At 38.2% G+C, this 24,458-nt stretch overlaps 1 protein-coding gene across 2 annotated transcripts in view; it reads left to right on the forward strand.

Annotated features, from left to right (window-relative positions):
- The window catches only part of LOC138706057 (transcriptional regulator ovo-like), a 97,646-nt gene extending 79,121 nt beyond the window's left edge, over positions 1-18,525 (forward strand). The window contains exons 3-6 of one of the 2 annotated variants that reach the window (XM_069834962.1): positions 1,222-1,482; positions 7,429-7,768; positions 8,973-9,097; positions 15,163-18,525. In XM_069834962.1, the coding sequence (XP_069691063.1) occupies positions 1,222-1,482; positions 7,429-7,768; positions 8,973-9,097; positions 15,163-15,333 (897 nt within the window). In that variant the 3' untranslated portion in view covers positions 15,334-18,525. The remainder of the gene's footprint in view (positions 1-1,221; positions 1,483-7,428; positions 7,769-8,972; positions 9,098-15,162) is intronic. The other variant, XM_069834963.1, reaches the window with a different exon arrangement.
- Positions 18,526-24,458: the final 5,933 nt, after the last annotated feature.

Consider the following 24,458-nt stretch of genomic DNA (forward strand, 5'->3'; position numbering starts at 1 on the left):
CTTGTGTCCCATTTTTGGAAGCACTCGTTGAAGTCTGCCGGCGCAACGAAAGCGCGTTCAGCACCTTCTGCGATTCCTTTGAATCTCTTCAAGAGAATCGGAAGGCCGTCCTTTCAGCTTTAGTTTCATTTCTGGGAAAAGGTAGGAATCACAGAGCCCAGGTCAGACAAGTAGTAAGAGGGGGGCAGTGGTCATGTTATTTTCTTTTTCCCGAAGTTTCTCAGAACGAGCGATGTGTACGTAGCGCATTGTTACGGTCCAGTCTGTTCTTTCATATCTCAGGCCGTTTGCCCCTCACATTTCCCTACATGTGTCTCAAAACGTCTGTAGCGTTTTTGCTCCTTAACATCAAACATTTCAAGAATCATAGAAACACAAGAATACTGTGTAAATAACACAGCTAAACACCGAAACACGTGCACCTATAAAGACGCCAGTAGCAGGTTTGTACTGTAGTTAGATAGGTCTACACCAAGACACATCTAGCGGGGCAGGTTCTTACCACTACCAGTTTGCATAAAAGAGGAAATCAATAAGTTTTCGGACTGCCCTGAATGAAGGCAACACACAGGACATAGGGAATGACAAGTTGTCTAGAACCAGGGAAACGCCTTGAATTCTATACTAAATGCATCATTTAAAAGGTAGAGAAGAAGACTAGCCGTAAGGCGTATATGGAGAGTTTCCAGGAAAAATCGCAATAGGTCTATGACATGTTCGCAAAAAATCACATGTAGAAGCTCAGTTCATAAAGGCAATCTGACGCTGTTTGATAGACTGACTCAATAGGCATGGAAACAATGATCTTCAGTGACACGCACATATATGTTTAACGGTACAATAAATACAAGTACAGTTCGGAAATATATTGATTGTATCTTATTGAGTAGCACTTCGTAAGGTGCAAGAATTATAATGGGTGTTTTGTTTTAAAGACAAGTGTTTAATATCACGCGGCAAAAACTTGTTCTTGTTCCTGGGGACAATGTTACAAGGTTCGAAGCATAGGTACATCGAAGAAGGAATCGAGATTTCACTGTAAGTTAAATTCACGGTAACGAACCCGGCATATAGTTTCCCCGGCAAAGGCGCACAGCTTTACGAGGTTGGGGTGCAGCCGGGCAATAAGACTCCACATAAAAAGAACATTTTAAAATATAATCGACGCATTGCTTATTACATCATAATATTTAATAATGACATTGGTTCGCTCACCACCAGGTGCAGGTACAGATGCAGCAGTCCCAGCACCAGCAACAGCACCAGCAGGCACTGCTTTCGCCGGGACTCAACTTCGCAGACCTGGACTCCCCTACAATGTCACTGCCGTCTCCCGGCTGTAGCCTGGATGGCACGACGGGTTCCCTGTCGCCTCCGGCCAGCGTAGGAGCTCGCCGCGATTCTGGAGGAGCTTCTTCCAGCGCAACTGATATTGCCAGCATTCCTTCGCTGCAGGTCCGAGTAAACATCCTGCAACAAAGGGTGAGTTGCTATCAGGCTGAGCAGGTCCATCTTAATATTCTGGAACGGAGAGTTCAGCTGCAATGTCCCAGGCCGCACTTGTAAAAACTAGGGGAACCACAAAAAGCCTTAGCTTCGGACCTTCTGAGTGCGAATCCAGTACTCTACTATACCTCGTATTTTTATAACGAATTTGATATTTTCGTTTTCGGGTGGCATTCGGACTTTACTGTACATATAACAATGAAGAAAAAGAAATTACTCTGTGTGGAACTAGTGTTTAGATAACTTTTTATGACGAGAGATGAAAGAAGAAATACATTCGATGTCCAAACGGTGAAATGTGACCACGATAAGATTGTGGGCACCTCTGATAAAAGGATAGCAACATGTCCATTATAAATCTCAGATTTCTAGTTCAACGTAAATGCAGTTACTGTAATTATGTATCAAATAACTACAGGGTGTCCAACAAGTCCCGCATCACAGGCTAAATCATAAAATATGTTCAATATGACTCCCTCAGATTTGCAAATATGTCTGGAGGCGGAGCTTCATGTTATTTGCAACGCGGTGAAGCAAGTCGGCTACAATTTTCCTCGATCCTTGTTCGTAGATGTTGCAGGTCACGAGTCTTCACGTCATATACTTTTTTCTTAAAGATAATTCCAGAAAACAAAGTCATATGGATTTAGGTGAGACACCTGAGAGCTCTCTCTCTCTCTCTCTCTCTCTCTCTCTCTCTCCTCTCTCTCTCTCTCTCTGTCTCTTCTGCGACCTATCCATCAATGAGGGAAGTCATAGAGCATATTCCGAATCTCAGCGCTGAGCAATCTGATGGCATCACGGTGTTCCGAATTTCAACGATGACGTCACTGATGCTCCACCGGTATCGCACCGGTTCCATCAGCTTGCAAAGGTGGTGGCAGTCTCCATCAGCCGCCATCAGTGAATCTGATTGGTTCTTGTATAGGGCGGGAATTAGCAGACGAATGACATCGTGCACTGTTGTGTCATGACGGTGTGTTTTGCTTTTGTTCTGCTGTATTGTTTGTAATGAGCACAACGTAAAAACAATATGTTAATGGCTTATGAGCGAACATATCAACGGACCAGTTATTACTACTAGTTCAAGAGATAAATTGTTTATGCTCTCTTTTCTTTGAAAGAGATGACAGTACGGAAATTTCGCAAAATCTTGCTAGCGTAGCAGAGGCAACAACTTGTACAGTCGCCATGATAGCCATCGAACCTTCCAGCAGTTTTGTTCCTATTTCGCTGCAGCGTGACGTCATTGTTGTCCACCGGTCCGGTGAGATTCGGAATACGCTGGTAGTCAAGCTAATTTCGCAGAGATGTGACATAAGATGATACCGGAATTGGATCTGCTAGGCGAAAGACAAGAATGGTTCATGCAGGATGGTGCTCCATCACATATCACACCTGTACGGAATTGGCTCGACAACTTCCCCGAACGGTGGATAGTCGAAATCACCGCGGACATGCTACACCGCGTTGTAAATAACATGAAATTCCGCCTGCAGACATGTTTGGAAATCGAGGTCATATTGAACATATTTTATGATTTAACCTATGATACGGAACTTGTCGGACACCCTGAACATACCAATTAAAGTGTATATAACTTCTGAAGTGCTGAGCTTTGGAAAGTAAGTAGTTTCATTAATACATTTTAAATGTATTTCAATTTTGATTAAATGACTTTAATTTCAAGGGCCTACTTTACAGTAGAAACAAAAAACGTTTGTGAACACGTTTGATAAAAAATTGCGAATATGTCTGAAATATATTAAAAATATAGGTACACCGGCGTTCAAATATATCTGACCTACAACTTTCTGATCGTGTAAGCGAACTTTCTAACTTCAGACCCAAACATATAACAAATTGACAAACTGTGAAATAGCTCCACTAGTTCTCAATAGGTGACACTATTATTGGGATGGGTAAAAAATTGTTCGGCGGCAAAATGCTGATACAGAATAAGTACCGGTATACATTACTCTCATAATTGATAGTATTAATAGTTTACCGCTAAACCTAGTGCTGTTTACAATCATTAGAGGAGGATGAAATTTTGAATTCTATAATACTAGTATATGTGCTATTGGCGACACTGAATGTTATCTTCGTCATCTATTCACAGAAGTAGTAACAAAAAAAGCCACACTTACACGAACAAATTATCGATCATTATTGAATAGTAGGGGTCAGATATCTTTGAACACTAGTTTACACTTCGTTGTTTATGTCAGGACATTCGTGCATTAGGCTATTGCTATGGACAATTTTTTAATTACATATTAGTAAGTATTTCATATAGTTAATAACTAAAAGTATGAGCAAGATATTTCAAATCCAATATTTAAATCAATCACACAGAATAGATTTTTTTCCTTCTTTTAGACTTCGTTTTGTAGGCCTGCTCTGACCTCACTTACCCTTTGGCTTGCAGTAGTGTACTTTTTTAGATACTGTATGTCATTTTTTTATTTCATTATACTTATTTACTGGCACTTAGATTTTGCAGCTATTGAAAGTCAGCAGTAGTAAGTAGCGTTTTATTCACAACGCTTTCAACTGCAAAGGTTATTCAACATCGAAATTCAACGTGGAAGAGAAATGGCCGACAAATTTTGCCAGGGATAAAGTTCTTTTACATGTCGTAAATGTACGAAACGGGACACACAACTTTACTTCCCTACAGGAGAAAGCCATGTTAAGAACTTTATCACCTTCTAAAATCCTTCGCTTTGGGCCAGATTTGAAGATTAGCATGGTAACGGCTAGGCCACTGAGGACAACTATAAGTCAGTACAGCTGTGATTTTTTTTGGCGTCTTATGGGCAATATTATTTAACTTGTTCTTAGGCTCTTTGGAGCCTATGCAATTTATCATTTATTTAATTCTATTCATTATGACTGATATTATGAGCTATATTTCGATCGAATTTGACACGCCAATAGAATTTGTCGCATATATATTTATCCAATTATAATCTCGATCGTTGCAAGTGATATGCATTATCAAATACAAAGACAGTTATTTGTTCAGGAAGGAGTCTGACATTCCATCGCCATGTTGTCACTATGTATGGTCGTGCTAGTTTGCCTTGCTTGGTGCCAAGTCAGGAAGTATAGCAGTTATTAAGTCTACCTCCTCGCGGGGCACCTTCTTCAAAGACCTTGGTGACTCGCCCCTCCCTGGTTGTTGCGATGTAGTGGCAATGTCCTGATTTTACAATGTACATTGTGCACCGCTATATCAACTGACTGCTATATAATGTAATTAACTTCACGGAAGATAAAGAGGAAATTATTTAACAAGAAATTAATTTTAACAACGACTTTTCTATAAAAAAAAATGTTGTTACTTTGGCACCATAAAGTTACGAAACACTGGAAACTTAAATTTGCTAGCTTTCTCATTTTTGGCGGGAAACACTTTTTATTTTACTTTGAACCCACCACTGTGGATTTAGCTATTTTTGGAATGACAAAATGTAATTATGCCTAAAATGTCAAACTATTATCCTTTATTAACTACTTAATTATGATTTCAAGTCAAAAAAAATGGATAATACAAAATTGTTCAATAGTACAAGTAAATAAATTTAAGAAAAAATAAATACAGATTTATTTCTTTAAAACTCGCACAAAATCTGCATATGTGGATGTAGCTGACTCTGCACTTAACCGGGACTTCAACCTTCAATTTAAACGGAATGATATTAATTTTTGCAATTCAATTCTTCACAGATCTATAGATAAACTTACAGAAATGGCAAATACAGCATTAACTCAATTGGAAAAAAAAAATGTGTATGTAGCTGACTTTGACACTAGACGACTCATTTATGTAACAATGGCGGGGAACTTAAGTATTCAGAGAAAACATTCTTTGTACTCTCTTTCATTACCGTACATCTCGTAGGATCATTAAGAGATCGCTGCTTCACTAGATGTTATGGTTCAGGGACTAACTTGACAGACCGAGGAACAGCTAGCCGATAATTTTGCCAGATATGGTTAACTTCGTGGCAAGTACTTTAGTTTTACTTTTACGTCCCTTCCAAAGAAAGTTACGCTAGATGATTTTTATCGTAGCTTATGAATCCATTTTCTTGCGTTTTCCCTCACTATTATCATCATTCCATAAATACGCAGATGCGAGATCCAGAGCCAGGCCTCCAGAATAAAATAATAAAAAATAGCTGAAAGTTGTGCATATTATTAGTTTTTAATAAAGACTACTTATTATAAATTCATAGTCGACGACTGGATATAATAATAATAATAATAATAATAATAATAATAATAATAATAATAATAATAATAATAATAATAATATGAATAGCAATATAATATTATTGAATCGCAATATAATAATAATAATAATAATAATATCCGATGGAATTCAACTTACAAGGGAAGTACTCGAGTTGTCAGAAAGAAACATTGGATATTTCTACATCATTAGGAAGAGTAGTTATCGAATCTAAAAAGAAACATCTGATTTTCCAGTGCGTTTAAGCAGAGGCGACCTTTAAACTAATCATATTATGTACGAAATGAATCGCAATACAGTTATATAATTTACGTTAATGCGTTCGACATAGGATTCCAAACATGACAAAGGTGATCATTTGTAACAGTTATCAAAGTACACTTCACCGTACGTAAACATTTTTTACTAACGGCGGGTACTTAATTGTTCGTCACTCACCAATATTAAGCCAGGTGAATACTCCAATTTACCGACAGAGTCGTTGCCCAGGGTACGTACGTCATGGGAGACTGGTCTACGCAACACCTGCACTCTGGGCCAAATTTGAATGTCAGACTCGTGAATCGGATGACTCAGATTTACCGCATTTTCAAAGTCCGAGAATACCAAATAGAGCAACTTGTTCAACAAATCTCCTCTATTGCCACCTCGTACGAGTTGCTTTTCCCAGCGATGGATTTGTCTCAAGCCACTTACCATATTTGAATCGAGCTTGAATTTTTTGTCATCTTTTATTTTAGACCTTCCATCTTTTTTCCTGGGAGAAAAAGCAACCTTTCCTTTCATCTCATCAGTAATGGCGACAATTTATCGAGCTTTCTTTTTCGACGAGGCCACCACATATTCTGATTACGAGATTTGCCTTCGTCTTCAACAGATTTGCCTTATTGTGGAGATTCGCCTTCTTCTGCAACAGACTTGGCTGATTGTGAATACGATCTTTTATTTGTTTCTTTCTCGTTGTCTTCGTCGAATAGCTTTCCACTCGGCAGTATTCGTTCTTTAAACCAGGCATGAGGCCAGAGGACTATAATCGTCAAACAAGTTCGACTATCGATTCGGTTTGCTAGAATGTGTTCATTTCGAGTCACCGGCACGAATTCGATGTTTCTGGTTCTTTGGAGCATTTTCTGGACGGTAATACTTCGCGTGACCTAACGTCTCACTATTGTCACAACTATACAGCATAATTGTACACAAAACTTGTCCGAAGTGCAAATATGATTTCAGAATAAAGGCAGCAAAAAATTAGATGTTTCTTTCTAGATTCGATAACTACGTCATTAGCTCTTGCTAATGATGTAGAAATATCCAATATTTCTTAATGACAACTCGAGTACTTCTCTTGTTAAGATATTTGTTCTAGAACTCCATCCTCGGTTGGAATCATATTCTCGTACTTTAAGTCCAGAAGCATTACGGCAACCACTGGACCATCAAAACCGATTGCTAACCCATTACCCGCAGCCTTTCGTTTAGTGCAAAAGTTGTTCGTCCTACTCATTTCGCTTTTCTTTTGTACACATATTCAATTATCACATAAATGCAGAAGCCCTGTGCGGCGCTCATAACTGATATAGGTTGCATTTCAGGTAAGTTCAGAGGATTATTACTTCCCCTTCAACAGAACTAAAACTGAAATGTTTGCGTGTTGACAGTTGGGTTTGCCAGGCGACGTGGCCCTCGAGTTTGTCAACGGAGGCCACGGGATCAAGAATCCACTGGCGAGTCACGAGACTCTTCCTCGTGGGGGCAGCAGTAGCAGCGGCGTGGCCGTGGAGACTGACACCAAGCCCAATATCACGGCACAGCAGAGTGCGAACCCCGACGATCCGGCCAGATTCGCCTGCAGGATGTGCTCCAAGTCCTTCAGCCTGCAGCGCCTGTTGAACCGGCACATGAAGTGCCACAGCGACATAAAGCGCTATCTGTGCACCTTCTGCGGCAAGGGCTTCAACGACACCTTCGACCTCAAGCGACACACACGCACACACACAGGTGAGTCGTGACTTCGCGGTGGTTCAGTTGTGGAAAGATAAAGCAGAAGAACACGGTGCAAGAAGAATGAAGGATCGAGTAGCAGGATATGAGGAGTTATGACTAGGAGACAATGAATTATAGTCAAAAATCAGAGAACTGGAACTGGTTGGACTGGGGCTGAATAGTAGGTATGTGATTCTGACCGGAACTGGAAGAGGTATAGTTTGGACTGGAGCTAGAGGGATGGTTTGACTGGGACTAAAGGAGACATGTTTTGTACTGGAATTAGCGGGAATATGGTTTGGATTGGGACTAAATGGGATGCGGTTTGGGCTGGTATTAGAGCGAATATGGTTTGGACTGCGACTAAAGGGATGCGGTTTGAATTAGAACTAGATGGCATGTGGTTTGGACTGCGACTAGAGGGGATATGGTTTGAATTGTAACTGGGGAGAGGCTGTACGGGTAGTTTGAAGTGCGGCTAGAGTGGATGTGGTTTGAACTGTAACTTAGAGGAGACATAATTTGGATTAGGACTAGACGGGGCGTGGATTTGATTAGGATTAATGGAGATGTGACCTAGATTTAGACTAAAGGGAAAGTGATTTTGACTTTAAATCAAAATTACCAAATCAAACTCCCAAAAATTTACAAACCTTATTACTGCGAACGAATAATGAATTAAATAATCATCAAGACAAAAATAACTAAACCACGCAAAAACTTACGACTAGGAACTAGTACTAGAAAGCCTGTATTACTAGAAGCGATGTGGTTTCGGACTAGTACGAGATGAGATGTGTTTGGGCTAAGCTAGAAGAGATACGACTTTCATTGGGATTTGAGGAAATTTGATTTGGACAAAAGCTATAAGTATTATTATTCGGATTTAAAAACTAGAGGGGGTGTGGCTTGGACTTAGTCTAAACCTAGAGAGAGAGGAAGTGGTTTGGAATAAGGCGAAACATGTTATGTTTTGGATTGAAATTAGAAGGGATGTGATTTGGAGGAAATAAAGAAGATTTTTGTTTAGATTAGGATTATAAGCCAGGTCTTCTGCTAATTATTATTTTTTAAATAGGTTTGAACAAAAGAATAATATTACAGGTTTAAGATATCATTGTCTGCAATTTGATGTGTGGTAATTTCACTGCTTTATTGAAATCGAAAGAAGACGAAGAAGAAGATCCTCAGTTTGACATTTCCAATTATTGTGTCACAGGTGTGAGGCCTTACAAGTGTAACCTTTGCGAGAAGTCATTCACACAGCGATGCTCACTGGAGTCACATTGCCTGAAGGTGCACGGCGTTCAGCACCAATATGCCTATAAGGAGCGCCGCACCAAGGTAAGCATTACAGAGAGGGTGTTGTCTCAATAAACCAATTTGGTATGTTTTATCATTACACTTAAGAAATTAATTATTTAAAATTTTGTAGACGCAAAATCGTTTCGTACTGGTATCTCATACAAAGTAAGTTAACAATTTTTTTTTTTACAAAAATCTGTTCTGGCTTTAATAGAAAAGTTAAGTCTTTATGATGCATTCATGCTACTACCACAGTCTACTATATACAGTCACGAAGCTTGAGTTTTGAGGGTGCTAGAAACAATAGACTGTGACGGTACTATTTTGCATTGCCTGTAATGAGGCGATATTAGCGATCCTAGTGGTGAGCAACTATCTAATGTTTGCATATTTACTACGTATATACGCGACTGTATACACTAGACTGTGCTACTATCTATTTCTGAGGCAGAAAACAGCAGAAAGTGGTAGAAATATAAAAATGTTATATTTTAATGCTTAATAATAATAATAATAATAATAATAATAATAATAATAATAATAATAATAATAGTAATAATAATAATAATAATAATAATAATGTTAATAAAAGTAACAACGAATTAAAACCACCAGTGTACCACCTTAGACAAAAAAAATGACTGGCAACCATATTCTAAGTCCCTTCAGGAGACTTCGGTTGTTTCCGCGAGAGCTTAGGTTTACACGTGAAGGAATTTCTTACGCACGACTCTGCTCTGTTTTTCCTTTATTCTGTTTGTTTCCTTTCCTGTCTGTATACAGATCAAGAGTTATAACTAATCTATAACAAAGATACATTCAAGGAGTACATTACGTGCAAAGTAAACACCCTTTCTCTAGTCGTGTGAATCAGGGCTGCCCGAAGTGAACTTGGACAAATTCAAGCTACACAAGATCGGTCATTTCTTGTGTCTAGGGCTGTACAAAATATAACACAAGTCATCTATAAACAGCTTGTACTAAGTTCTTGAAGTGATCGTCAGTGAACACAAACTACAGCTATTAACAATTTCGCAGGACTTGATGAAAATGCGGGAATACAATGCACACACTTCTACAATAATTTCACTACAGTCATCATTTCAAACTTCATTTTCAGCACTAAAATACTTCTTAAATTTGCAGACCGAAACCAGTTCTTAGAAGGTTCATACTACTGCCGAAAATTTCTGCATGATGACAACGTATCATTCATTTACCTAATAAAGTGTGTAATTGGTTACGGTATGTAAACCCATTCTGTACGAACGAGAACATATGTCCGCCACATTATTTCGCAGATAAAGAAGCTAACCAATATACGAACATTTAAGTAATACAAGGATCAGTTCATACGATGAATTTATACCATAGTTTTAGGATAGTGCATCCATTCTTGGGAATGTTAATCAACCTTTTCCACATTTATTCGACGACAAAAATTTACTGTTTTTTTTTAATCATAACACATTAATTTGTCGAGTTGTATGGTACTAGTTTCTTTGTCGAGTTGTACGTACGGTATAGTACTTTCAACTTCTACTGTACCCCTATCTCTCAAAAATTCAAATCCATCAATATTTCAAATTTGTGGCGATTAGTCAGTTTCGGTAGCGCAGTGGGTATAGCGCTGGCCTTTTGTGCTCGAGGTTGCGGATTCGATCCCGCCCAGGTCGATGGCATTTAAGTGTGCTTAAATGCGACAGGCTCATGTTAGTAGATTTGCTGGCATGTAAAAGAACACCTGCAGGACAAAATTCCGGCACACGGCGACGCTGATATAACCTCGGCAGTTGCGAGCGTCGTTAAATAAACCATAATTTAATTTTTGTGGCCATGAAACGAAAGGCAATACAATATTTCTCATTCCGAATAGATTTCTCTCGTTGTAGGACCATTCAACTGCAGAATTGAATAATACTGTATATGAATGCATGAGAAGTTGGCGGTACTTCGAAATCAGAACTACTTTTTCTTCTTTGGCATTACGCTATTACGCAGTTTCATAAATGTCGAGAAGTCTAAAGGGAAATTTGTTTGATTAAAAAGTTTTCAATCCTATAAAACTTGTTACACATAAGGACAAGTTTCAATACAAGATTCAAATGATATCTCTAGGATAAATTATATTACTCATCTTTATATCAGCACTATTTATGCTATTCAACTACAGAGCGTTCGCCTACGGGTGGGGCCAGGAAAGCGGCCTGCCTGTGGTGTCGCTTGCGGGAATCGTCTATCCGTAAACTTCCGCTTTCTATGCTATACTCTGTAGAGTTTTAATTTTAAAAGTTTAGCAGCAGTAAAGACTGATGTTTTTGAAACACTAACTTCCTATGAAACACGTCTTAGAAATTTATTAGGAGAGCATGTAAATGATGCACTGATTTCATCCATTTTTTCTCCCGTCAGTACTCTTCGTTTTCGCTTAGGAATTGTAGCATTTATCGACCCTGTTGTCCTTCATTTGTTAACAAGACGTCTAACAGTTTCTCTACCCTGAATTGGAGCACCCGAATATTTCACTTCAAATTGCCTACGTAACCTCTCTACATGACTCTGTTTTCACATATGCATCATAAATAAAAACTCTTTGTTCAAGCGTGAATTTTGGGTTTTGCATTGTTAACAAATTTTACACACACGCTGAATATTTATGCAACCGTGTCAAGAAACTGCAATGTACGTGTTAAATACTGCAACATCTGGCTCACAACTGATAACTTGTCGACCTTGATGTCCTTGATTGTCGAGCGTGTCTCAACAACTGCGCACACAAAGCAGCGTATCAGTACATGCCGCTTTCCTGGCCTCACCCGTAAGCGAACGCTCTGTATAAAAACTATGACTCTTTCTAAGGAAAATTTAACAGAAAAGATAATACAAGATAATGCTGCTTTGAAAATGGCAAGATATTTATGGACATTTTCACAAGCATCAGTAAAATGAATAACACAATTTATTAGTTCATTTCAAGTGAAAAGGAATCAGGTCAAATGAGCGTATAAACACCACTTGACTTTTGCGCAACTCTACGTCAGACTAGATAATTTATTGTAAAAAGAATGTTCATCTTAATAAATAATAATAAATTCATGTTTGCTGTCAGCAAATATCTCGATTTTGAAAATGAATATAAAATACCTACGTGAACATCTGATATCATTGCCATATTATCTACAGTTACAAATTACATTTTTTCTCCGTTTTCTCCTCTTAATGCAACAAATTTTCGTTCACTGTTGAATTCCCATTAGTTCTCTAGGTATTTGTACTCATCTTGTTGACCTCGATACTTCCCAGGTTAAACAGCCATGCTTGGTGAATTTGTTAATACAATTCACAATATAGTCACTACCAGCATCACTCTCGATGCACTGACCTAAATCTGACATTTAAAAACAGTATCAGAGGTTTTGAGGTCGTGTCATATTATTATATTTATCCCGAGTAGTTCAAGCATATTATTAAGAATAAGGAATAAGTTTTTTAATTGCTTAATGTGCATTTATATTTTTCTGAATACTAGTGTCACATCTTAATAGTTCATTTTTGTATCTTATTTTTTAAGAATATTTTTAGCATTAAAAATATAATTTTGAAATTGAGCAAGCAAGTCTGTGATTAAGCTAAAAAAAAGGGACATTTGCAAAATAGCCAAATTTTTAAAGATTATGACAATACAATATTGCACAATTAGAAATCGTACAAAACGGAAAATCAATGTAGCCAAGGTAAACTTACGACTTTTCATTATATTGCCGCCTCCTCCTCCTCCTATAAGTATTAAACACTTTTTCCTGTCACTCTACAAGTTTTCTCATGCCTGCAGAGGAGAAATCGAAGTCCTGATGTAGCTATTCTCAAACTTTTGTTTTCACTTTATCATTATTGAATTTGATTCCTTTGAGAGTATCTTTCATGGGAACCAAACATGCAAAAGTCTAATGGTGCGAGATCTGGGCTACAAAGGAAGGAAGTGGCAGAATAGAATCTCCCAGCCTAGATGACAACCAATTTGATTCGAGAGGATATGAGCACTGTTAAGACAACACCATCCTGAAGAACGTCCCTTTTATGCATTCCACATATTGGTGTAATGTTGGCTACATTTTATTTCTCAGCAAGTTTATAATACTTGCTGATCATAGTACGACAATCATCCAAAAGTAAATTGTCCCTTTAATATACTAAAACAGAATCATCATTACTCTGCCTGCAGGTGGTTCAGATTTAAACTTTTTAACAGGTGAGGATGGACCCCTCCACTGCATGTTCTGTTTCTTGGATTTTGGCTCGAAATGTTGTATCCACGTTTAATCACACGATACATTTTCTTTCCAGAAACTCATTTCTTTCTGCTAAACAATGATTCTTTAGACGACTGTATACCTCCAAACCTCGTCTCTTCATTCTCACCTGTCAACTTCTTTGGGACTCAACGTCTTAGTATAGTAGTTAATCTTCCATTTCCCAAATCGTCTTATCAATATTATTTTCAAGCATTGATGTTGAAATGTCAACTGGTCATCCATAACACTTTTTCCATAATTTTTAAACATAACAATCCACTATAGAAATCAGCACAGTTTATACAAAATTGATAGCACATTGTTTACACATTGTTGAATGAATTTCTGCAGGTTTCATATCTTCTGCTACAAGAACCTGTATTACTAATCCTTCAATGAGTATGCATACCTACTCAAAGTGGACATATTACTTTTTCTTGTTATTCAGTTTAGTTGTTTTTTTATGGAATACCAAAGAAAACCTATGTTTTATTTAATTTAAAAGCTGAATAAGTTTTTTTAATATTTTAAAGAGCTCCCATAATAAATAAAGGATCGATCTTAAAGAAATGTCACATACACGTTGAAAGTCAATTTTTTTATACATTTCTTTAGCAAGTGCAGGTTTCTTCTTCATCTGATATTAGGAATTCGTTCAATATTTTTTTTTAATTTTCTGTCACTATGATGCAGTTTTGAGATTCTCAAACCAATGCAAAGTTTCCAATTCCGCATATTTTCATTTCAAATATGTAAACAAATAGGTTATTGTAACGCTCTTTAGTTGTCCTTGGAAGTTCAGTAGTTACAATTCGTGTCCATGTTCACATTTTGCTGAGGGTGATGGATTTACAATACAAATTCTAAGCGTGGATAACTTGGAGAGACATATGGCAATTATTTACTTCTGTACCAAATTGAACTTTGGTCAGTAAGGCAGACAACATCGAGAATTAGTGACAGGTTAGGTTTGGTTTGTTCAGGTTTCTGGTATGCCTACCAAAAAACGTGTAATATGCAAGGCGAACAAAAAAGCTGAATAAATCAAACCTAACCTGTCACTGATCCTCGATGATGTCTGCCATAATGACCAACGTTCAATTTGTCACAGAAGTAAATAATTACCGAAAAATGTACCGGTCATCAGATGTTTCTCACTTTACAAGACGTCTCTGTGGGCCAAAATCTCGATTTAGACCATGGATGTCTCTGCAGGACAACATTTTGTGATATCACAGATAGGTACCATTAATGAGCAAAGCAGGATATGAATAAAAATAAGAATGGGTACAATAAGCTGCAGCTTATGTAAGGGAAGAATGGTATATCTTTAGTGGAGTCCTTGATATAGTTAATAATAGTAGTAGTAACTTAGTAGTAGCAGCAGTTGCAGTAATAGTAAAATAAATAAATCCGTAGCGCTACAGCCCATGAAGGGCCAAAACTGACCAGCTAGCTGCTGGCCTCACGTCCACAGAGGTGGACTATCATCCAACCAAAATGGAGTTACCGCATGGTTAGCACGATAATCCCCCCCAGCCGTTACAACTGCTTTTCGAAACCGGATTTTCGCTACCTATCATAGCTCCCCATATGCATCGATACTGGGTTGTCACTGGTCCCATACAGGTCTACTTCCACGAGAACTCAAACCAGCGCGCATTCTGTAACGCGAGTTCTAGGCAGGATGCCACGGTGTAGTAATAGTAGTAGGCTAGTAGTAGTAGTAATAATAATAATAATAATAATAATAATAATAATAATAATAATAATAATAATAATAATAATACTGTACTATGTCTTTGTCTGCAGATGTACGTGTGTGAGGAGTGTGGACACACGACCAACGAGCCAGAGGTGCACTATCTCCATCTTAAGGACAACCACCCTTACAGCCCAGCGCTTCTCAAGTTCTATGACAAGCGTCACTTCAAATTCACAAACTCAAACTTCGCCAACATGCTTCTGCAAGTGCGATCTTGAACACACCACAGAGTCTTGAAACCATGGGAACCAGCATCCACACAATTGGCAGGCTCTAGTCAGAAATTGATCAAACTGGCCTTGATAATTCAATGTAAAACCTCCGTTTGGGGACCGCAAAACACACACAAGAACCATGACAAAAGAACACAAACATTCTCGTGGATTCTCGTGGTTTCATTACTGGATAATCTGATGATAACTCTTTTGCTGTAACACTTGTAGGTACCTGTGATAATATAAAAATTGACTTGAGTACAACTACTGAATTCTTAAGTAGATTGGGGTTGAAACAATGGTGGTTGTGTCAACTGTCCCTGCTCTTCACTGCAGCGGGGCTGTCCGACTGTGCAGGGGTAGTAACCCTGTCACTGGGGGCAAAAGGGGGTAAGGGGTGACGGAGGTCATGGTTAAAACATATAGCTAGTTTAAGTCAAATTATTACAACCCCTAGGCTTCTGAGGGCTGATAATGGCATTCAATAAATACAACTGGACTGGATCAAATGAGCAATTGAATGTAAAATCGGGTAATTTGTGCAATCACCGGGCGGTTGAGCCACGGCTTAGTACCGTCCCTTGAGTCCTCCTGGACATGTACAGTAGATATTGTTACTTCAATATAATAATAGAAAATAATATTAATAACAATTAAGTACTGATCTGTGGTTTGAGGTTAGACAAGGTGCTTTGTTCTTCGGTGTAGTGACTCTTATGAGGCATGTAACCGGCATGCGGTTGGGCAAAATTACTGCAGTTTCATGCTCACAGCTTCGAGTAGAAGTTATCATATATACATAGTTTATTATTATCATGTGTCAGTATTCTTGTTTTATATTAATGAAAACGTAGTAGTACATAAATCCAATTTTAAATGTGGTATCAAACCAAATCAAGTGGACAAGTTGTATATTTTATAGTCTTTTTCAGAAATTGTATTTTATTTGCAAAACGTTTCCTTTACCGGAGATTGACCAAACTGCTCATTTAACCACTTCCAAATAGCTACACAATTATGCTAGAACCGCAGTACTAAAATGTTGCAGAAATTAAATTGGAGTACTTGAACTATTCAGGTGTTGTGGTAACACTACCAAGACTGCAGTTAAATGCAAGAAGTACATTATATTGACAATATTCTGTCCCAAATAACTCTTAATTTTATCTCCAATAACAAGAGTATTGGGGCAAGTACAATGATCCTTCGGCCTCTGAATTTTAGCAATGAGGGCATTTATTGTGAGAATGTAAGTACTATAACACGAATCTCATGTCACAAAAGTAATGTGTATTGGATAAATAATAAGGCTTCTACATATTATAACCTTACCTTTTATGAAACACGATTAAAATTTCTATGTACTGTAACAAACATAATCAGTACTTGAAGTTGACAAAAGCACAAAACCTTCGACACAGACAACAAAAAAAACGTAAAACGACTGTTCGAGACTCTTTATTCCACACGAATTAAAAATCGAACAATTAAACAAGTACTATTTTATTACTGAACAAATGACTATTGATATCATGTAGTCTACCTTAGGTATTTAAATAAACTACTGTTGATATATTTGTGGTACACTGACCCCTAGTGATAAGATTTTTGTACAGAGAGTATCATATGTTTGTTAAAAGATGTCTCTAAGTGTGCAGAGATATTGACTCGAATACATTTCACGATTCATAACCTGGATGGAGAAAAAACCATAATTCTCGAGTACCCAAGTGGGAAAACTGCAGTGTTCCCCACTTCAAGTGCTGATTACATACGAGTAGGAGTGGAAAGCATCTGTGCATTTCTCTCTTACTTGCTCTAAGGTTAGGTGCGGTGGTTTCTCTCCAGTCAAAGGTTGGGACATTTCCCTAAGCAGGTTGTGGCTGCTTCCCTTGGGAATGCAACGAATCAGACAAGCTGTTATGTACATAACTCTTAACTATTTATATTTACATACCAGTATTCTCATCTTATTTAATGGCTCATTTCATTCCTTCTTTATGAAAGTTGTTTTATTCAGATATGCATGTATGTGTTCCCAGAATGTATGAGAGTGTATAAAATAACTATTAAGAATAAACTACTTTAAAAAACTACATTATGCATTTGATTTCGTAATATACAACTTCTTGGATAAAATAATATGTTTTCCTGCGATTTACGTCATTTTCCTCTGGTTCTATCTCTTCTCGTATTGTAAACAGAAGTCAGCATGAGTAGCTACATACAGCAGCAACTTAGGTAGCAGGAGAAGCTGAGCTCTCTGGGAGAGGCTGTTCCCCATCACTATCCTATATCTACAATATACTCTTTTCCCGTCATTAGCAACTTATAAGAAGATGTATTTCCCGTCATTTCCGTTTTTTTTTGTGTGTGCTGCACTAAATTTCAACATCAATATTTCAATCTTTCAACAATAGTCAATGGTCGATCTTGCTGGCTCAGCACCTATCGATCGATATCAATACTGATAAAGATAAAGGTATCTCTGTAACATGCCTTGAAGGCACTTGGGGGGGGGGCATAGAGGTAGAGCCCCATGCTTTCCTTGACATTGGCACTAGAATGAGGTGGTGTGGTCGGCACCACGCTCTGACCACCTTTTACCCTCAGGAAAGACCCAGTACTCAATTTTATAGGAGGCTGAGTGAATCTCGGGAGCGTTCTGAAAGTTTGGCAATGAGAAAAAAAATCCTGTCACCACCTGGGATCGAACCTCAGACCTTCCAGTCCATAGCCAGCTGCTCTACCAACTGAGCTACCCAGCCACCATTAATATCGATAATACGTGTTAAAATTGTTTCAAGTGTTTTTTCCTAATATGGAGGAGAATTGGAAATGTATTTCTGTAAAAGAGAAAATGAAAATTCTACAATGTGCAGATTCCCATGTGGGAACACGTGTTCAACATGTGAGGGTGTTGGCATTCCAGTTGATGGCACCGTACTCGAGCAAAGACTCTGCAAATTACATCAAACAGTGTACAGCACAGTTTTTTAAGCAATTTTTAATTTTTATTACTGCACAAATATGCACCAAAATTCTAAGATATTGTTGGCTGTTACGAGATAATTTCTTACATAAATTTTGCATAATTACCCTATGCTACAATTGTTTACTTTTCTGTGTACTGTAAATCTGTGTAACTTATACAATGCAAATTTCCATGAATACAAGGCTATTGCTTTTACTTAATATTTGTTGTTGTCTTTTAACTTTTATTACTGCACATATTGGTTTATTACTGCAAAAACTGTGTTTGATTGCACATTAAAAATAACTCTGGTGTACAGTTAATTGTAATTTATCTGTGTTAAAATTATTAAATTGTGGCCGCATTAGGGAGAAAAAAACCCTGTATATAACTTATCTTAATTATTACAATTGTCCTTATCACTTTTTAACAGCTGAATAAGCTCGTGCATCCTCTCCACAGCTGCATTAGTGACGATGCCATTTGCTAGTTCCAGATGAGGAGCATCCTTCATGATAGTTCGACTTACCTGCAATCAATATTTACCACTGATTTTTCTGGGCTATGATCCCCATACACAGAAGCTATTCACCAATGGATTACTGTCGGTGAAATCAATCCCATAATTACACAATAGAAAAATAAAAACTGTTCATCGTTTAACACATCTGTTGCAGCAACAGTTACATTCTTTGTTGCTAACTAATTACAACCAACTATACACAATGCCTTACCACAACTGCTATGCACATGTTCATGCATGATGCATTATGTGCATGTGTAGAATGCAGTGGTGTGCCATACATAGAAGGCAAGGGAACCATCACGTCCTCTGTTAATTAAAGTGAAAAAGAATAAATTTATTGCAGAAATGATATTTTAATCATGAAAACTATGAATTCTCTAATCTTAAAATATCACAAATTCTTTCCCTGAGTGCTTGCACTAGTCGAGGTGGGAGGCGCCTGTTACTGGTCAAGGTGGATTCGTTTATTTCTGTTCGAACTTCACAAGACCCCACAGTCAGCATTTTCGAAAGTTGCTTGCTTTGCACTTTGTGAGAACATAATATCGATGCATTGGAATGAAAAGTTCATTTTGTGTACAAAATATAAAGTTTTTTTGGGCTCCATTTATACATATTATGTGCCTTTCCTGTCTTCAATATTATTTTATCGGTTGGTGTTTAATGTGATTCTAAATTACTTGAAATTTAAAATATAAAATTATTTTGTAGACGTGAGAGTGGAAGGGAAGCAAGTCCATATTGACTTCCTCATTCCTGACTGCTTGTGGCCCTACTGTGTAGAGGGGAGACGGCCAAGACAGGATGTGTTGGGCTGGAATCTCAACTTCCCGAGCGTAATTGTCAAATAGAAAAAACTTTAAAAACATGGATTTGGTTCTCAGGACTTTTTTTAAAAGAAAAGAATTATCGAAATTGAATGTGTGATATGAAAGAACTTGAAATAAACACAAAATCATGGGTGAAAAAGCTTAATTTTGAGCAGTGGTCATCAGCACAGTGCACCCTCGGACTAGCGTGAATTACCCAGCAGAGTCCATGCATATCCAGAGTACTGCAATCCTTTGTGCCAGAACTGCCGATAAATCAGCCATTGTTATTCCAGCGCTAAATCAGCCATTGTTATTCCAGCGCACGCTATATGATGTATATAGTTGTATAGGGAGTGAATGTAGCTTAAGTAGCCTATATCAGAATCAAATATTTTTAATTTTAAGGGCCATGAACACTGGCCTAAATTGAGTTTTACTTTAAATGTTCATATCCCAAGCATGCTGAAATGGAATAACAATGGTGGCCGATTGCACTACTCTGGGTATCCACGGATAAGAGGTGCACTGGTGTGCATCCGTGGCCGTTGACGGGTATGCTTACTCCCTCTCCCTTCTACACAATGGTGCATGTTGCGATACATTCCTTACCCGTTATCCATTTCAGCAAGTGCTAGCGACCACTGATTTAGAGCAGTATAGTAAAACAGATTACCTATGCAGTTGCAGCATTATAGGGAAATTGTTTTGTTGGCTATGTCTTTTATTTAATAACGAAAAAAGTATGGAACAAGACTGGCTTCTGTGACGCACACTATAAAGCAGGGCTGGGCAGCAAGAGTGGAGTCTACTCTCTCACGGGGAGCCATATGATTTCTCTTTCCCCCCCCCCCCCGAACACGGTGCAGCGTTGATTCCGTGACTGATGAATATTAAGCATCCCCGTTTAGTCTGGATGCGCTCCCGATGCCCAGCCCTGCTATAAAGCATTAAAACGACATGAAACTCTCAGTCCCACATTGCTTCAACAATACAATTATTTTCAACGTTTGGTATATCTAGAGTTGATTTTCAATTTGACAATCAAGTGCCTGGCAACATTGCAACAAAACGAGAAGGTGAAGGAAAATGGATAGTTAAACGCTGAATTGATACTGTCTGTCATTTAGGAAAGAGAGAATTGGCCCTCTGTGGTCATGTTGGAAGCGGTAATTCTGTTGACAGAGGTAATTATGTTGAATTACGTTACTTCGTTTATTAAGCAAATACGTTACTATATTAAATGCCGACATTAAGGATAGTAATGCATTTACAGGTTTATCTAATCAAATTCAAAATAATGTGACTGGATCAAAAAGTAATGTAATTATATCAGAAATTTACAGATGTTCAGTTTCATGTTAAAAGATTTCCTTCAATTTTGAACTGTGGAGAAAAAAGATCGACAAAAAAATTTGGATATGGTGCATACCAGTGGCATAGCGTGAGTTTTTATTAGGGGAAGCTGTCAAATTATGACTAATTTATGAGTATTCGTAAAATTAATATATTAATTAGACTGAATGATTATTAATGTACAAGCTTACCTTACTTCTTGTAGACTAGCTTAATTCTCCAATTCTTGGTGGCGAAAATATCGATAACATCGTCTTTGAATGTTGGTTTAGACCGCAATTTTTGCAGAAGTGACTTCTCAGTGCTTAACAGTGCAAGAGCTGAAAGCCTATCTTTCCCTGGGAGTTTCGCAGATAATTTTCAATTCTCTTTAATGTCGAGAATGAGTGTTCATCCGCTACACTTGTTGCTGGGATGGTCAGCACTGGCTCACGAAAAAGCACTTGTTAATTCTAATGACTTTATGCACTGGTACAGGCTAAACACTCCTTTCCCATGTCTGGATCAGAATAAACAACATTCAGTTCACCTTTTAGACATATGAAGTCGAACATCATACCACAGTTTTCCTTCAAGCAAGAAAATGGCGACTCTGGAAATGTTTCCGTACATTGTGTAATGTAGGCACAGTATTTACTCGCGTAATTTTTGCATCCAAATGTTTAAATTCCAACTTAAATTTTCTTTTTACTTTCATCTTAACTGATCACTTAAAACGGGAAAGTATGGCGCACTCTGTTGCTTGCCATCCTTGATCAGCTGTGACACAGGGTTTATTTGTTGCCAAGGTCACCAAACACCCAGTTGGCATCAGGTTTGTTCCTTTTCTCAACCTGATTTGTTCTCCTAAAGGACGAAAATTAGCAGACGAATGGGATCTGTTCCTATTCCGATGTAGTGCTTTGAAATAAAATGCTGTTCTTCATAACGTCATGTAATTTTATATTTCCTCGCGTAATTTACACACTCCTACTTCGGAAAGGGTCCCCCCCCCCCCAAATTGCGAAAAATACGCGAGTAAATACGGTATTTGCCTTCAAGAAGGTTAAAAAAAACTGGAGTTCCTGTATATTACAGAATCTGATGAGAATATTCATTGAAATAATAACGATAATTTCATAAAAATAGGCATCTGTATGAGGAATTCCCATCTTCATCTGTATGAGGAATTCCTATCTTCTCCAGGAACTGAGTCAATATGGGACTGTATAGTCCGCACCAAGGAAGCTAAATTTGTAGACATCTCTTCTACTTTAGACCAGAACTGGTTGAAATTGCCCCTAAGTTTCTGTAAATGAGCTTTGAATTCAATTTTTTTCGTTGCTGAAGCAAATGTTGGTAGTCTTTCGACTGTAAGACTTTGAAAAGGGCATCAGTAAAAGGAAATATTGATGAAAATATTTCCAGCAAGAAATTGAACTCAAAGTCTTTCAGAAGGGACAAAGGCCATGGGCAGAAGAAATGGTGTCTGCATCTCACTCATCTGGCATTTCAATAATTGAAGCAATTGAATATCATATTTATGGATATGAACAATCTCTACTAACCAGCTCTGATATTGTCACCTAGTCGGTGCAACAGATGGGAACCTCTTTTTCACCTGTGAATCTAAAGCCTCAGTTCTTTTTGTGGATTTGGCGAAGAAATTTCCAAAAGCTGGCAGAGAAACAAAGAAGACTCTAACTTATTTGATGAAACTGGTGGACTCAGATAGGACCAAATTTAATTTGTGTGCACAATAGTGCACAAAAATGGCTTCTTGCACTGGCTAAGAATCTTTGCTTGAAGACCTGCATGCTTCCCTGCCTTAACAGCAGCATCCTCATAAGTCTGGGCTACAATATATGTATATTATTTTAATGTACCGAAGTACATATGATATTTCCATGCAGATATTCTGCGTCATCATACGATGAAAGAGTAATGGAACGGAGAAAAATTCTTTCCGGCACCGGGATTTGAACCCGGGTTTTCAGCTCTATGTGCTGATGCTTTATCCACTAAGCCACATCGGATACCCACCCCGGCGTTGGACAGAATCGTCTCAGTTTAAGTTCCAACTCTTGGGTTCCCTCTAGTGGCCGCCCTCTGCACTATGTCATAGATGTCTATGAACGTAGGACTGAAGTACACACGTGCTGAGGTGCCAACGCCGGGGTGGGTATCCGGTGTGGCTTAGTGGATAAAGCATCAGCACGTAGAGCTGAAAACCCGGGTTCAAATCCCGGCGCCGGAGAGAATTTTTCTCCGTTCCATTACTCTTTCATCATATGATGATGCAGAATATCTGCATGGAAATATCATATGTACTTCGGTACATTAAAATAATATATTTATGATGCGTAAATCAGTGGACTTCAGTCCTATATTCATAGACATCTATGACGTAGTGCAGAGGGCAGCCACTAGAGGGAACCCAAGAGTTGGAACTTAAACTGAGACGATTCTGTCCGATGCCGGGGTGGGTATCCGGTGTGGCTTAGCGAATAAAGCATCTGCATGTAAAGCTGAAAACCCGGTTCAAATCCCGGCGCCGGAGAGAATTTTTCTCCGTTCCATTACTCTTTCATCGTCTGGGCTACAAGTTTGGAAGTTGTTCAATATTGTAACAGCATGTTGATAGAGAGAACTAGGTGATTATTATCTGAACTTACATCTGTGAAGCGAAGAAATCGTTCCTCTATGTTATCAGCCTTACATATCTAAGAACTGAAGACAAAGAATATTAAGTCAGTCTGAATATCAGGAGAAGAACCACGAAACACTGTTGAAGTTTCCAGTGGCTCCAAAGCTGATTGTCATAACATGCCAACATATTCAAAACCTCAACATATTAACCTCGATTCAATGACAGATTGCTTTCTTCGTAACTCCTAAAAGCAAGTCCCTGAGAGACTAAAAAGCAAACTCTGTTATCAGGTGTTCTGTTTAATAGTTTCATTGAACTTTTCCACCACAATTTTATGCTGCTTACTTAAACAAAACTCAATTCATCTGTTTTTACCAAACAACTGGAGCTGTTTTAGACAAACAATATGATTGAAGAAGCTTCTAAGATGTCATTTGTCTGCTTTATAAATATTACTTACTGGCTTTTAAGGAACCCGGAGGTTCACTGCCCCCCTTACATAAGCCTGCCATTGATCCCTATCCTGAGCAAGATTAATCCATGCCCGGCCCCGGAACAATTTTTCCCTTGAAAATTATTCAAATCAACTTTACAGGGAGTTATACCTGAAATCTTGATTTGCAAGATTAATCCAGTCTCTACCATCATACCCCACCTCCCTCAAATCCATTTTAATATTATCTTCCCACCTACGTCTCGGCCTCCCCAAAGGTCTTTTTCCCTCTGGCCTCCCAACTAACACTCTATATGCATTTCTGGATTCGCCCATACGTGCTACATATCCTGCCCATCTGAAACGTCTGGATTTTGTGTTCCTAATTATGTCAGGTGAAG

This window comes from Periplaneta americana, chromosome 9 (assembly GCF_040183065.1).
Source record: "Periplaneta americana isolate PAMFEO1 chromosome 9, P.americana_PAMFEO1_priV1, whole genome shotgun sequence".
Taxonomy (NCBI): domain Eukaryota; kingdom Metazoa; phylum Arthropoda; class Insecta; order Blattodea; family Blattidae; genus Periplaneta; species Periplaneta americana.